At 41.5% G+C, this 17,745-nt stretch overlaps 1 protein-coding gene across 1 annotated transcript in view; it reads left to right on the forward strand.

Annotated features, from left to right (window-relative positions):
* LOC308694125 (ribonuclease inhibitor-like) overlaps positions 1-17,745 on the forward strand; it is a 78,615-nt gene that overhangs the window by 49,433 nt on the left and 11,437 nt on the right. The window contains exon 4 of the mRNA XM_081371461.1: positions 17,287-17,460. Within this exon, the coding sequence (XP_081227587.1) occupies positions 17,287-17,460 (174 nt within the window). The remainder of the gene's footprint in view (positions 1-17,286; positions 17,461-17,745) is intronic.

The raw sequence follows: 17,745 nt of genomic DNA on the forward strand, positions 1-17,745 counted from the left end.
TTATAATACCATTTGTACACAAATCCAAAGAAAACACTCAAAGCGCATTTAACAGCATACCATGTGGAGGCCGTACCATGTGCGTCACGCACAAATCTATGAATCTGATTCGTTCCCCTTATAACACGCTTAATACAGTACATATTTATTAAGTCAACCAGATCTCTTTTCTTTCACTAAACATAACTAATTAAAGAACATACCTGTAAACAAATAGAGATCATCAGTGGATCAACGGGGCTTCAGCTTCTCTCTCTCGTGTACACACTAAGCATAAAATACTAATCAGTTAGCATCATGATGAATTTCATAAAATCGTATTGCTACACACTTCATCACGACCAACATGCTCAAATGATGAAACACACTCCAATTACACTTATTGAGTGACAATTATGCCTTTAGACAATAAACATCATCATACCAGTCATATTCACAGAGAGAAGCAACATTGCGTGTGCTCATGAGCCTCGCGCACAGGTAGACTGAGGCTATACAGATCGCACGAGTGGAAACCCCAGAGGTGTTCCACCGATGACGCTCCCTCCCCAAACAAAACACCCAAAGAAAAGTTCTGCTATTTTAACACTATGTTCTCTTGCTCATGAACAATAATCTGAACAAAATTTCGTGAGGTTCATTAAAAAAATTTAGTATAAACAGTAAATTAAAGAAAATAATACAATGTAAAAAAAACAAATCAAAGAATAATTCACTCCAGTTACATTGGCGTGTAGTCCTTCACAAATCAACCCTCAACAAACCACTTGTCTGGTCTTAAAAATGTATAATACAGAAATTTGTTGTGTCTGCGTAGCCACGCGAACCAGAATTATCCCAACAACGTTTTATCTGTACAGGGGTAAAGGGGGGGAGGCCTTCACAGGGGAGGGACTAGTTGACATTTCAGGACTGCGTTTGTCGTCGTGTTCAGGCGCCGGTCCTTCATTAGATCTGGATGCGGCCTGGATCCGGCGGACTGCGGTAAACCTTGGGACAAACAGAGGGACTAATATTAGCGTAAACGCCATCCTCCTTATGTATCGAGTACATCAGGATTTATGGGAAGTGTTCCCAGTTCCGGCTTATCTAATCTATGCAGCCTAACATTAACACATCGTTGCATATTATTGGCTTCACTACATGCTACAACTGAGAAAGAAACAGGACTGCCCCCTACTGGTAATGTATGTCATGTGCCAGAGAACTTCACTACGGGTCGAATCTTGCCTTAAAGGGATAGTTCACTTTGAAATTAAATTTTGGTATGTTTTATCATCCAAGATGTAGGTGTCTTTTTTTCCGCAGTAGTTTCAATTTTGATATCTTTAGGTCAAACCGTTCTTGTCTGTCAGTCATTTCATGCAGGTATATGGTCACTGTCTCAAAGAGCATGCACAAAGTCCAAATTAAAACAATTCCCCATCATCCAAATTAAACAATTCCCCATCGTAAGTACACATTGATGGCCTAAGACACAAAACGAGCGGTTTGTGTGAGAAAACGAACAGTATTTACATCGTTGTTACCTCTTGAACAAAGCCGCGTCCAAATGATCTGAGGGCGCGGGCGGGTATAGATATATACACTAGATGTCGCTTGGCTACGGTTTCGTTCCAAGGAACTGGAGTAGCCAAGGCGACGTCTAGTGTATCTATACCCGCCCGCGCCCTCAGATCATTTGGACGCGGCTGTGTTCAAGAGGTAACAACGATATAAATACTGTTCGTTTTCTCACACAAACCGCTCGTTTCGTGTCTTAGGCCATCAATGTGTACTTACGATGGGGAATTGTTTAATTTGGACTCTGTGCATGCTCTTTGAGACAGTGACCATATACCTGCATGAAATGACTGACAGACAAGAACGGTTTGACCTAAAAATATCAAAATTTAAACTACTGCGGAAAAAAAGACACCTACATCTTGGATGCCCTTCAGGTAAGCTAAAACATACCAAAATTTAATTTCAAAGTGAACTATCCCTTTAAGTGTCGTGTAAATTACATTTGTTCACTTTGTGTGGGTTTTTACATGATCCTTTTTCTGCCAAGCAGGGGTGAGAGCTCGAGCTCATCTAGCCCGATCTCTTGAAAGTGCGTATCTATAGCACAAATTTTAGTTCTCGTACCATTTATACGACTAAAATAGTTTTTTCGTGCATATGATACACACTTTATGGCGTATAAATGAGAAGTCAGAACTACCGTCACCGCCTTCAGTCCCCAACCCGAGCACTGCCCACCATCATTGCACAGGCTTCCGAACATCATTTAATATAAGAGACCAGTGGCTAATGTTTATTTATTCGGAAATACCACTGCAATTTAGTTCGACTTTAACCGTCTTTTCTGCACATTTCACAAGTGACTGCTTCATCAATCAGGCACAGTTCAATGCCGTTTTTTCAACAAAGCTACTCCTCAAAGATGCTGCAGTCCCTACATTGTTGGGTCCGACCACAAATTCGCAACCCGTAAATAAACTTCGAACACATTTCATATTATGAATATCCACCGCTATATACTGCTCAATTGTGGTCTAACTATAAGAATATGCAGAGGCTCAAAGTAGCATACAATGATGCAATGCGGCTGCTGCTTCGTGTATCTAGGTGGCATAGTGCCAGTCATTTGTTTGTGTCTATTAGAGTGCCAACTTGGGAGGCACTCTTAAGACAACTGATGTTTAGTTTTATGTGTCGCCTGGACAAGTTAGTGAACCATATAATTGAAGCCCTATTCAGTCCTCTGAAAAGTTGTTCTAGATACACTTCTAGGATAAGACGACATTGGTGCAATAGCCTGTATATCCTATAGGCTAATGGCATTTTTTATGTATTTTTTTTTGTACTGTATGTTGTGTTATATGGACCTGTGTCTGCAATAAAGCTTTAATAATTAATATGGAGCCAGCATAATCTGAAATTATAGTTTGTAAACGGATATGCAACACTGATGTGTTGCTAAATTGATGCTGACGTGTTTTGTACAGTCTATGGTTGCCACAAGCTTTGATAGAATATCTGTTGGAAATAAGACAAAAAACGTTGTTTATTTTCCTAAGTCACAGATACAGAGTGTGTCTGTAACTTAGTGTCTGTTGTTTTTATTGAGTTAAAGACGGTGAGATTGAGTTCACTCAGTCTCTTTGTCTTTTGTTTTGCTAACAGAAACTTGCGTTTAGTGTACTTCCATGGGTAACGTTATTTCAAAAGTCTGAGTTTGTTTACAGACAGTTTAAATTAGCGTTAATGTTAAATCTGCATGCAGCATTGATGTAATGGTAATAATACTACTCTTAAAATAATGTTGAAAATATATATAAAAAAAAAAACATTAATTACCATTCTGAAACATCCTTTTGTAAGCGCGTTTGAGGATGTGGTTGGTTATCTCCTGTCGTCTCCTATTCGGGGTCTGAGTCCGGCTCAAACATATAAGGCCGGATAACATTTCCCTCAACAATGTCCATCATTACAGGGGCCTATACCATGAAGCCGGTTTAGGTGGCTAGCCAGCTATGTTTCAGCTTAGTTTCCGCCAACCCTGGGTTTTAGGTACTATGAAAGTAGCTTGGCTTTAATCGGTGTTCGTCGCCATGGTATCTTACGCTGCACGGCTAACCTGCTCCGGGGCAGGTTATGTTCTGGATTCAAGATCGCAGACTGAAGTTTGACCAATCAGCTGAGAGCAAAGAAACATATAGGTGACGTAACTTATTCCAAGTGTCTGTTGCAATGGCTTCACCTTTTCTTCCAAATCCGGTGGACATCTCAGCGCAAATTGTTAGACGAGCACTTCGTAGAGAGAGTTTTTAGCCAGACAAAATCCCCTTGCCTAACTGATAGTTACTTGTATGAAAGATACAGATTTTCCGCGGAAGGAATGTCTTATCTTTGCAAACTTCTTGAGCCGCACATAAAGAATTCAACACGTCGAATTTATGCACTTACTGCACCGCAAATGGAATTGTGTTGGGGTTTTTTTTTTTTTTTTTTTTTGCAAGTGGTACATACTTGCACGGTGGGTGACGCACAGAAGCTGGGGGAAAACATATGTTTGTCGAACCATTTGCAAGGTGGTCCTCGCTCTGCAGGAGTACATGAATAGTTTCATTAATAGTGTTCCCCGGACATTGATCGACCATGTCCATAAAAGAGGGCTTTTATAAAATTGCCAGCAAGATATATTGATAGGGTGACATCACATGAACACTTGTTTTTTTTTCTTCAAAAAGCAAATTTCACAAGTGTACTATACAATATAATACATGTTAAGAATTATTTTGAATCTTTTTTATTATTATTCTGTTAATCTTATGATAGGATTCCCAAGTCATTGTTCCATGTATGCAGTCCATTGCTCCTATCTCCACTGCTCTAGGGGAACATGAGGCAGATTATGTTAATAGGAAGTCCTATCACAGCCTTAATGTTCAGGTAGAGATGATGTGAATATGTGAGATGATTATTTTCTGTGAGATGAATCTTTAAATTAATAGTAACTTTAACAGATATAACAATGATCTACTAAACACTTCATCTGCAGACGACTTGTGGTCATGAACATATGATCAAGTTTGGATGACAAATGGCCTGGCTCCAGTGCTTGACTCACAAATTTTCCGTGAGTCTGTGTTGTGTCAGCACTTTGAGGAAAGCAAGTTAAATTTGGTATAATACAAAACACTGTTAATTTGAATTGGGACAGAAAAACCTAACCAATAACCCCTTATCATGACCCTCAGACAGGGCCACAGCACCGCTTCAGTGTGGCCCTCAGTAAAACCAGAGTGAAGATAGAGATGACCTTTGGCATCCTAAAGGCACATTTCAACTGTGTTCGGCCTTTAAGAGTCACCAGAGCGGGCATCACAGATAGTGACAGCATGTGCCATTCTGCACATTATAGCCACAAAACCAGCTTCTCCCCGATGAAACTGACCCGATCACACTTGACCACCCAGCTGGTGCAGATGTAGATGCAATCACCATACAATATTACACTTAATAAAAGCACATTGAAACTGCAGATAGGTCTCAAACTGTTTTATTGGTTTTGTGGGATGGGAGGGAGAAAGAGAGCAAGAGAAAGTTGCATTAATAAATATTCATACTAAAGTGTTACTTGGTTAAATAAGTTCACATACTGAGATCAGTTTTATCCAGCTGTTTGATCTCCAATTTTTTTTTTTTTTTTTTTTTTTGGAGCCTCCTCAGCTCACAGTCAGCTCCTTTATTGAACAGTCTAGTTCAAGACTCCTTTAGTGAACAGTCTAGTTCGAGACTCCTTTTGTAAAGGGCCCTGACTGAGTCTGTTTCCACCTGAAACATAATTCGGCCACAAACATGATCATTACAAGTTTTCTGGAGGCTCATCAAATCACAAAAAGTTCCTTGACTTCCTACAAACACAGGACTGACTGTAATTTATGTCAAGGGTTTTAAATCCTTACACATTTCTTCTGAAGGCCATTGAGGTAGAGGCCTCAGTTTCTGGGGCAGATTGTGAAAAATCCTACAATAAAAGAGATGTGTAAGGGCCAGTCCCTTTTTTAGCCACATATTCAAATGTTTGCCATAATAAAAAGCCCAGTGCATTCACATCAGCAACTGTCTGAGAACACACAGACAGAGTGTCTTCATCATTTCCTCCCCCCTAATAAATAAAAATAGGCCAATGTAAAGCATAACTGTTGTAAAGCAGGTTATGTTTGGTGTTCTGTCTGCTGCATACTGACCTCTGTGTGGGAGACTGTGTGTGTGTGTGCTGGCTTCAACAGGGACACTGTATTTCCCTCTACTGCAGAACATACAGTCAGCCATATTTAAAACTTAAAAGTAGTAATGTATTGCACACGTACCCAGTGTTACTTGTTTAGAGGAGCCAGCACCAGGGTCAGACTGTACAGCACCTGTAATCCCATCCATAATCGGCCGTCCCTTATTGCCTACTCAGAGCCAACCGGTTATCTCACCCTAACCGCCACAGTGTATTCTGGTTTTCTGAATTTAAAGGGCACCTATTATGCAAAATTCACTTTTACATGGTGTTTGAACATAAATGTGTGTTGTTATTGTGTGAGCAAAACCACCCTAGAATGATAAAAATCCACCCAGTAGTTTTTTTACTATCTCAATAAATCATAAGCTCTGTCTCAGAACGCCCTGTTCTAAGATTGCTCTCACTGTGACGTAGAATTGCGCTAAGCCCCACCGACGCGGTTTGATTGACAATCTGGTTTTGGCATAGACCCCGCCCTCGGTGATCTGTACGTCACCATCCTCCATTGTTTCAACGACAGCCGGTAATGTCTCCTAAGAAGAGTAACGTTAGGTGTTCTGTTGTGGGATGTAAGAATGGACATAGTAGCCTTCACTGACATCAGAGCCACTGAAAACGCAGCGGATGGATTTTATTTATGAAGAAAAGGCGCCACTTAAACTTCCTAAATACGTTTATGTTTGCGCAAATCATTTTCTGACTGACTGTTTAGTGAACGAGGGTCAAAGTTAATCCTAGAGTGTGGATCGTTGTCTACTGTTCGTGATCCAACGTCACCTCCAGAAGAAGTAAGTGTATTTTATGATTTTTGAGCAAATAGTCATTTCAATCGATGTCAGCCAGTTCAACAACAAATGCGTCTAAAGCTATTTATTGTCGTCGTCATAGGATGTCTCAACAAACACCGTCAGACAGTTTTATGTCACGTATCATTTTTTGCAGCAATTACAAATGTAAATAAATTAAGGTCTGCTCTATCTCCATAGACAGTATATAAACATATATCTCCCTGCAGCATATATGTTTTCTGGTTCTCACATTTGCCACATAAGCACCTGTACACAAGTAATGTCAACATGACAGCACCCCTGGCATAAATATAATTTCGTTTGTACTTAAGAAAACAAAAATTGTTTGTACTTAGCAAACGTTATCACAGTATTTGTGTGTGTGTAGTTTAAAAAAATTGCGCGAACGTTATAACAATTCGTGTGTGTGTGTGTGTGTTGCACATCCATAATTGCAAATGGGATGCGATTAAAACTTTGTAAGTACATAAATGTATCAAATAACCATTCCGAGACGTTTAGTCCATTCTCATTCGTGTTTATTCTGTGCCGGAGTCTCTTCATCATCTAGGTCCAGCAGGGCGGGGATATGCAGCTCATTTACATTTAAGGTGGTAGACACCAAAACAGCTCTTTTTAAAACAGGCCCCAAAAATGACATTTCCAAATGGTTATAATAAATTAACTGTTGGATTTGGAATTGGGAATTAGAATTTATCTCTTAAGGACTGCAGGATAAGCAACACTCGCCCTGGATGGGCCTATCAGAACCCAGGAACTCAGTCAACCACAGTTATTTCCTTTGATGTCTTTACTGAAGCATATTGTGTGTGGTCTGTACAAAGATAAATAAAATTACAATAAGTAAATAATACAGATTTAAGATCCAATTATTTAACATTCTAATATAGTAAAATAAAATAGTACAATCTGTGTGGAGAATACAACAGCTTCTCTATTGGCCATATTAGCATCTGAATAGGCCATTTAACAATAATCTCTAACTGATTTAACTAAATCAACTCACATTTATAGGCTACTGGCAATTTACTAACGACATCTTAAACATGCAAAACAATCTCTCTCAACATAAAATATGAGAGCATTATAACAAACGATTGCATAATTTGACGGCAGATGTGAATACGACCATGCATGTAACGATCGTTATTCAGACACGATCAAAAACATCTGAATTTAGTTATAACTTCAATAATCAAGAATTATATGCAAGATCACAACATGAACTTTCTCCTAAGTCTATATTAACAAGAATTGACTCACTTTATAGGATGCACGCACACATATAACACTCCATCTCGGATCGGCTCGCATTTCTTCCTCACAGAAAACTTTGCGGCATCAATTAAAAGGGCAACACGTCTTAAAGGGGCCACACACGCAAAGCCGTTTGTACAGCCGCCCCCAAATTATGTTTAATTTGACTATTAAGATGGCTGCGTGTGAGTTACCGATGCTGCAGTGGGTATGTTGGGCTCTTCCGTGTCTTCTGGGATGGGGGGTAGAGCTATTAGTCGAGCCACAGGTCTAGTATAAACCTTCCCTTGAACTTGGACGTCCACTGATCTCACTTGTGAGTCTTGACTGGGGTGTACTTGAACAACTCTTCCAATAGGCCAATGTGCTCTGGACTGTTGGGGATCCACCATCATGACTATCGTGCCCGTAGTTATATTAGGGAAGTTGCGGTGCCATTTCTGTCTGACCTGCAGGTTCGGAAGATAATGGCGGATAAAGGAGGACCAGAAGTGGTCAGCTAGCACCTGGGAGTGTCTCCACCGGCGACGACTTAGGCCTTCTTCTTTAGGGTATATGACTGCAGGCAGGGAGTTATCTAGCCGCCCCATAAGAAGAAGGTTGGGCGTTACTGGATCAGGATCAGCCACATTAGAAGATACATACCCGAGTGGTTTTGAATTAAGGATGTTCTCTACTTCAACCAACACAGTCCTGAGTACTTCTTCTGATACTGTTTGTGCTCCAATAGTCGCAGATAGTGCCATTTTAACGGATCTTATCTCCCTTTCCCACACTCCCCGAAGTGTGGTGCTGCGGGAGGATTAAAATGGAATGCGATCTTCTGTGGTGCGAGTCTTTGCTGAAGATCAGGTGACATACACTGGAATGCTTCCCTGAGTTCCTTTTCCCCACCTCGGAAATTTGTTCCTTGGTCTGACAGTAATTCTACAGGGGAGCCTCTACGTGCAATAAACCTCCGAAGTGACATCAGAAAAGAATCAGTGTCCAAGCTGTACAGAAGGTCTAAGTGTACAGCCCTGGTGGTAAGACACTTGTAGAGGATTCCCCACCTCTTTTCTACTCGTCGACCAATCTTCACAAGTAAGGGACCAAAACAATCCATCCCAGTTGAATGAAAGGCTGGCTTGTGGAGGCGCAAGCGTGCTAAAGGAAGGTCTGCCATTTTGGGAATGGTAGGTTTGGCTCTCAAACGTTTGCATTCTGTGCAGGCATGCTGTAAGCTCCGGATGGCTGCTCTTCCTCTTAGAACCCAGAACTGTCGTCTTATTTCTGCAAACACCCGATCAGGGCCTGGATGACAGAGTCTTTTATCGTAATCATGGAGGAGTAACTTCACAGCTGGATGCTTAGAATCTAGTACAATGGGATGTTTCAGGGCAGGATCTAAGGTTTCAGCACGTCTTAGCCTACCACCAACCCTGATTAGATTGGTAGCTGTATCATATTCTGGAGCTAGAGTGAGTAAGCGGCTATTATGTTGAAGAGCCTTGCCTGATTTCAGTTGTTGTAATTCCTCAGGAAAACTCTCATTTTGTACCTTCTGGAGTATGCATGTTTCTGCTGCTTGATACGTGTATGCAGTAGGTTCTCCTGACTGTCCAGCCGCCCCATGTAGCTCCTGTGCAGTGGCCTTTACTAATTCTGTCCATGTCCTGTACTTATTACCAGTTGGTTCATCTACAGCTACTACTCCACAGAATGCAGATTTCTTAAGCTCAGACTTGTCAATCTCAGGGCGCTCTGTAGGGTTTCTGGGCCAGCTTTCAGGTGGAAGGAGCAGGAATGAAGGCCCTTGACTCCATCTATTGGGCTCAGCAAGTTCTTTCAGAGTCTTTCTGCAGTTCTAAGGTCGTCTGCAGGATTTTGACCTGAATTCACATATCGCCAGGCAGTGAAGTTGGTAAGCTCGTGGATTTCAGCCACTCTTGTACCGACAAAGACTTTAAAATGGCAGGACTCTGATTGAATCCAGGACAGCACAGTGGTGGAGTCTGTCCAAAGAACTGTGTGGCGAAGTGACAAAGTTAACTCTTTCTTCAGCAGGTTTGCCAACTGAGCACCAATTACTGCAGCACAGAGCTCCAAACGGGGCATTGACAAGACTCTTTTTGGTGCTACTCTAGAACGTGCCAGTACGAATGATAGATGGATCTTACCAAGCTGATCTTCGGTGCGCAGGTAAGTGACTGCTCCATACGAACTCTCTGAGGCATCGCTGAACACATGAAGGTCTGTAACAGATCTGGTTTGATCTACTGAAGTTGGTACATATGACCTTGGGAAATTGATCTTGTGAAGAAACTGCAGTTCACCTTCCCATTCGTTCCAGCTCTGGATTAATGTTTGGGGAAGTTGGGCGTCATCCCAGCTGCGCTGCTTGCTCCAAAGTTGTTGGACCAGTACTTTAGCCCTGGTAGTGAATGGAAGGATATATCCCAAGGGGTCGTACTGGCTTGCTAAAACTTTATAAATAATCCTCATGGTGGGAGCTCCATGATTTATGGGCCGGTGACGGTACGTCAGGACATCTACAGGGCAATTCCAGCTAAGACCCAATGTGGACTCCTGGACATCTGTCTTTTCGTGGGCTAGCCAGAGTTCCAGACCATCCGATCTGGCTTCACGTGGAAGATGCTGAATGACAGATGGCACATTGCTGGCCCATTGTCTCAACTCGAAGCCTCCTTCAGCTAACAGCTTCTTCAGCTTGTCAACCAATTGCTTAGCCTCCTCTGGTGATGACAAGCTCTGCAAGCAATTGTCAACATAGAAGCACCGTTCGACTGAGAACCTCACATCTTCATTAGGTTGGCTATGTTCACTCACATGCCGTTGTAAGGCAAAGGTAGCACAGCAGGGGCTGGAGGTTGTGCCGAATGGCAGAACTTGCCATTCAAAGACATCAGGTGGACCCTTCTCCTTTGAGTCACGCCAGACAAACCGAAGAAGTGGTCTATCTTCTGGGAGAAGGCGGACCTGATGAAACATGCCCCGGATGTCTGCACTGATGGCCACTGCACGCTCACGGAATCTGAGCAAGACCCCAAGAAGTGATGAACCCAAGGTGGGGCCAGCGAGGAGTGAATCATTTAAACTGAGGCCTCTGAACTGAAAGGAGCAATCAAACACCACACGATTCTTTTCATTGTGACGCACCATATGGTGTGGAATGAACCAGGATTCACCATCTCTTTCCATATCTTCTGGAAGGAGCTTTCTGATAGCTCCGGACTGAACCAATTTCTGGATTTCTAAGGAATAAGCTTCAGCTAGTTGCGGGTCTCTTGCAAGTTTCCTCTCAGTACTTCGTAGGCGTGGCATGACAGCTTCCATAGTGGCATGAAGATAGGGCATGTCAGACTTGCGTAACAAGGGTGTTGCATAGCGACGTATTCCATCCACCTCTACACGAACCGTTTTGGTTTCAAGTAACTCAATGGCCCTTTGGTCCTGCTTGGATCTTGTGCACGCCTTTTCATTCTGAAATGGCAGAACATCCACTTGCCACAGCCTTTCCACATTCTTGAACAGTTCTGTGGTGCTGAGAGGAATAGATATGTGGAGACACTGGTTTGGCTCAAGTCTCTGCTCCAACAGGCTGGTAGGGCCCTGGAGTGTCCACCCTAATTTGGTTCTTATTGCAGCTGGACCCCCTGGTGGACCAAGTCTTACTGGCTCAATTGGTGAGATTATGTGAGTTTGATCTGCACCAACAAGGACAAGAGGTTTTGCCTTTTCAAAATACTGCAGTGGTAGTCCAACCAAGTGTTTGTATTGCTTCTGCAGCTTTGGAATTGGGTAAGAGTGATCAACGAGATCAAGCTGTGGGGCAGTAAAGGCTCTGGAAATGAGATATCGCTTCTTCGGATTGGAGTATGGAGAAATGGAGAATGAGACTGAAGCTCCATCAAGGGTTTGCACATCCTGACGGATTGTTCTCAGAGATAAGCTTTCTTGTGTCCCTCTCAAGCCAAGTTTCTGTGCTGCCTCTGGCAGGAGCATCGTACGCTCAGAGCCATCATCAAGGATTGCGAATGTGTCCAGAGTACAATTGCCATGGTGTAAAAGCACTCTGACAACTTTGAGTAAAACCTTACTGCTGACTGGTTTGTTCAGGTACAACGTTTGTGTCGCTGAGCTGACTAAGCAAGCCTCTGTTTTGGATGCCTTTATGACAGGCCTCTGATTTACCTCGTGGAGGATTCGTAGATGCTTTCTCTGACAAAGCGGACATGGTTTCTTCAGACCACAGTGGATAGCCTGATGAGCAAGGCCACAACGCCAGCATCTCCTATTGATGCGTATCCACTCTGAGAGCTGGTCTTTGGAGAGGGTTGGAATTTTGGGGCATTGACTGAATGCATGCTCAGAGTTCTGACAGTAAGAACAATATACTGAGGGCCTACTCTTAGCCTTTTCATCAACCTTGGCTGGTGAATATGTAGCGCTTGTTACCTCAGCACTGTTCCCAGACCCAGTCAGTACAGTGGCAGTGGTTCTGCGTGACCATGGAGCTGCCCGAGACTCTCGTTTGGACCGGCTTTCTCCTCTTGCTGACTGATCATCATAGCTTTGGCACCAAGATTCATACTTTAGCCAGTCGGCTAAATCCATCAATGAGTATGTCACCCCAGGCTGATATAACATGTGGCGGCGGAAATCAGCCCGTCTTTCAGGTGGCAGCTTGCTGAGGAGACGTGCAACATGCGACCCACACTGCAACTCAATGCTACCCGCCTGTCCTAATGTCTTAAGCAGACCAACTAGAGACTGCACTTGAAGGGAGAACTTCTCAAAGGCTGATGGGTCATTGCGGCTTATATCAGGAGAATCAAGAATAGTAGCAATCCTTTTTAATGCTACCTGGTGGGGCTGACCGAACCGTTCATTTAGGGCCATCATGGTGTCTCTGTAAGGTGTTGGGGAGTGCAAGAAGGAGTCTGCTATTAGACAAGCATCGTCCAATTTCAGATGGTCAACCAGGACCTGATATTTGAACATTTCAGTACTGTCAGGTGGCAAGAGGTTGTCTAAGGCCATTTTTAATCGGGCAAACTCACTCGGATCTTTGTTGCGGAAAAATGGAATGGTGGGGCATGGTCCTTTGTAATATTTCTCAGTCAGATCCATAGATGCCATGGGAGGTGCCATATTATAGGATGCCATTCTGTGATGTTCAGTATTAGGACGCTTGGATGATTCCCATGGGTGGTCATAAACATACTGAGGACTTATCGTTTGGGCAGGGTACTGACCATACCTCTGCTGCTCATCATATTGACTTGGACGGTGAAAATCCATAGTCTTCTCCACTGATGTGAGTCTGGGGGTGAAAGTTGGTGTAGCCCTTGTACTGCTGCAAAACCTTTGCTTGTCATGCTGATTCATAATTACTGGCTCATCAAATGCAATGGGTGGAGGAGGCTCTGGCCAGTCTTCGTCACTCACATGTTCTGCATGGTGGAATTTAACTGTTGGATAATTAGACTGGGTGTTAGGAGTAGATAAAGGCCTTTGCAGACTACAAGCTCTGTCTAAAAGCTGAATCAACTCGTCTTTGGCTGTCTCGATTCGTTTAAGGTCAGCTTTAATAGCCTGCTGTGTTTCACGGAGTCTGGCATTCTCCTCTGAGATCCTTTGCAACTTTATAGAGCTAGCATCAGACCGATCACTCTGGTATCCGTCACCAAGGGAAAGGGACTCTGCATTAGATTCAAACTGTAGTCGTCGATTCGAATATTGTGGTGGTGACTGGTGGGAAGAGTTGGAAATGCGATGCTGTAGAGGGTCTGTGAGGTCATGATGATCATCCCTGACAGTCAGCCTCGAAGGAGAAGAAAAAGCAGTTAAACTGTGTGCTCTTTGAGATTTTGCTGCAGATACTCTAATGTGTGTTGTAGAATAATCGTCATCAGATGACTCTACTGCTTGTTCTCTCGTGCTAACTGGTGACGCTGATTTATGAAGACTTGGGAAATCCACCTCATAATCTTGTAAATAGGCTGGACGGCGCTTTGGGCGAACCGAAGGGTTAACTGGTGTAGAACTGGCTGACATCTTAATCCAGGGAAGTGTATCCGGCTCGAAGGACCATTTGTTGGATTTGGAATTGGGAATTAGAATTTATCTCTTAAGGACTGCAGGATAAGCAACACTCGCCCTGGATGGGCCTATCAGAACCCAGGAACTCAGTCAACCACAGTTATTTCCTTTGATGTCTTTACTGAAGCATATTGTGTGTGGTCTGTACAAAGATAAATAAAATTACAATAAGTAAATAATACAGATTTAAGATCCAATTATTTAACATTCTAATATAGTAAAATAAAATAGTACAATCTGTGTGGAGAATACAACAGCTTCTCTATTAGCCATATTAGCATCTGAATAGGCCATTTAACAATAATCTCTAACTGATTTAACTAAATCAACTCACATTTATAGGCTACTGGCAATTTACTAACGACATCTTAAACATGCAAAACAATCTCTCTCAACATAAAATATGAGAGCATTATAACAAACGATTGCATAATTTGACGGCAGATGTGAATATGACCATGCATGTAACGATCGTTATTCAGACACGATCAAAAACATCTGAATTTAGTTATAACTTCAATAATCAAGAATTATATGCAAGATCACAACATGAACTTTCTCCTAAGTCTATATTAACAAGAATTGACTCACTTTATAGGATGCACGCACACATATAACACTCCATCTCGGATCGGCTCGCATTTCTTCCTCACAGAAAACTTTGCGGCATCAATTAAAAGGGCAACACGTCTTAAAGGGGCCACACACGCAAAGCCGTTTGTACATTAACTGTGGGGTATTTTGTGCTGAAACTTCACAAATACATTCTGGGGACACCCAAGACCAATATTACATCTTGTAAAAAGGGGCATAATAGGTGCCCTTTAACTCTTTATTTCTGTTTGCTGCAAACAAGTGTTTGTGATAAAATGTTCACAAAAGTAATAAAAGGTTGTGGTAAATAGGCCTACTCACCACTTTGAATTATATTTTTATATTTTGTCTTTATCTGCTGCCAAGAACATTTAGAGTTGGGGTTGCATCTAAAAATCTATGAATATTAATCTTTCTTAGTACATGCACATTTTTATATAATATAAAAATAGGCTATAGGCTATATTACACGTATAGGCTACACATACATACATAGTTTTATAAATATAGAACGTATTTGTTTAACTTACACATTAACAATCAGCAATCTTTCTCCAACAGTCTTCTCTTGCTTTGGCAGCAGAGACCGTATTGTTTTGAGCTTGAAATACATATTTAAATTCATCGTAATTCTGAATGATTATCTCTTGCTCCTCCGCGGAAAAATATATCGCTCTCGCTCTACCCGTGATTGGTTGTTCAGTGTCGACGTCACTCTTTTATGTGCACGCGCACGTGGAGTAATCATAGCTTGAGGATCAAAGCCTGAGTTGACAGAGAAAGTTGATGAGCTGCATCATGGTACCAATAAAGCCTGATTGCATCGGTTTGGTTTTGTCAACTCAAAACTAATCCTGTAACCCCGAGTTTGTTCAGCTACCTTCATGGTACAGGCCCCAGGTGATTTATTTACCTTACTTGTGAGCATCACCAAGTCACAGCAGGCTACAGCATACATGACCCTAGTTACCTGTGGTTGGCCTGGCCATGCGTCACTCAGAAAACAGCAGGCTAATCAGAAGAGAGGCTCATGAATATTAATTAGACAGGCCAAAATCATCATCTTTAGCAGAGCTCCTGAGAAAGGAGATGTACAAATATATTGAGATGGTTTTTGGTACTTATATAGCAAATATATATTCTTAAGGACATCAAAACCTAAAATAAAACTCCAGAAAGGTCTACAATATGGGACCTTTAAGCAATTCGCCCCAAAGCAGAGCATCCATCATTTACTGAAATTAAGCGGTAAAGCTCTGAGGTCTCTGACCAGCCTTTAAGAATAAAACAAATACCGGTACTCGACAAAACACATGTATTAATCTGTTAATGGCCACCTTAAATGTCATATAAATGTAACTTTTATGTAGTAACAATGTAGAAACAAAACAAGATGAAAGAACTTCGGTCAGAAAATTCTCAAACCAAGCCTTGATGATGTGAGTAGTCACATGGTTTGCATGGAAGGAAAAATTATTTGGTTTGAAGCAATATGTTTAAATTACACCAACAAAACTTTAACTTCACTTCCAGTCAAGTAAACTAATATACGTCAGACCAATGACAAAACAGAAAAGTAAATTTGAGTCAGATCAAATATAACAAAGTTCTTTAGAATAATGTTGAGGCATATACACTTTTTTCAGTGATCTTTCTCTCTGTCTTATTAAAATAATTGTTTTTTAAAAAGAGAAACCGCGATTAACAGTTTGCATATTTCAAAAGATATTGGCGTATTCTCCTGTGCTGGCCTAGGTTTATAAATGATTGACCTTACAAATCTGATGAAATGGCCCACATTGTGTTCCCAGATGACCGTTATAAGCAACCTAAACTCACAGCACATGCAGAGATGGAGTTTGAGACACTCCACTCATGTAAATGATAACAGTTCATGTTGAGCAGCATTTACTGTGAACAGAGCCGCTCTGAGATGAGGAGAAATATAGCAGCTCTGAGAAATATTAAACCCACAGGGCATATACTGTATTTATTTAATTGAATTGCAGTCTTTGTGAGTTCAGAGTAGCCCTTTGCTATTGTTAGGTTTTTCGTGCAGCCTTAGAAAACGGTCTAATAATGCGGTTCATGGATTCTTGTCTGTGGAATTAGTCACTTCCGGTATTTTGACGGTTACTCGACACGGGTAAATTGCAATTTTTTTTAAATTGAGTACTTGAATTTTATTGAGGAATCATGACAGTCCTAATTACATTCATTAAAACAATTGGGAGTCAACTTGATTTACCATTCATTAATTTTAATATCTGTGTAAATGAAGTGTAAGAAATAGTACTTTTCTGTGTTCAAGTGTTCAATCTCTCTTTCTTGAGTTGAGGTGATTGAGTGATTGATCTGTAAATGATTGAACACATGAGCTGCTCCTCAGTAGCCTGATACGATCAACATCTAACACTCTTTACTTTAAACACAATCTCAGCACAGTCAGGACTTTAGTACATGAAGAACAAGATGAATTCATCCTTAATGACCATCACATCCATCTTTTTCTGTGATCATCTTCACACATTATTTAATGTGATATAAAGAATTTATATATGTTTTTATATAAGCTTTCCCTCTCACACAAACACATACAAATAACATGGTGAATCTCACTTACATCAAACATGGTGATTTGTGGGTTTTTTTTTTTTTTTTTAAATAATGAAGTCTGTTGATTCGATCTGTGTGTCTGATCTGAGAGAGTGAAGAGTGTGTCATTTTTCTCCACAGGTTGATAAAGTGTGGTGTCACAGATGAAGGTTGTGCTTCTCTGGCTTCAGCTCTGAAATCAAACCCCTCACACCTGAGAAAACTGGATCTGTCATTTAATAAACTAGGAGACGCAGGAGTGAAGCTGATCTCTGCTGTATTGGAGAATCCTCACTGTAAACTCGAGGAACTGTGGTAAGATCATCTCTACCATAAAGACTCCGAGTGAATAAGGATTAATATGTAGCTAGTTCATACAATATATCTTTGGCGTAATCCTCATCCGGTGGTTCAGCGACAGATTCCTGCTTGAACCGTCAGATCCTGCCGGCGGTAGAAGGCAGCGGTGAGGAGTCTCCCTGAAGAGGAACATTTACATCTTACTATATTATTATCCCCCTAAAGACTGTAAAACTAACAGTTGAATAAACCGGACGAACTACAAACCAGACAACAGATGCAGGATACAGTGAAGAGGGT

The sequence above is a fragment of the Scardinius erythrophthalmus genome (genome assembly GCF_964197995.2).
Source record: "Scardinius erythrophthalmus genome assembly, chromosome: 7".
Classification (NCBI taxonomy): Eukaryota; Metazoa; Chordata; class Actinopteri; order Cypriniformes; family Leuciscidae; genus Scardinius; species Scardinius erythrophthalmus.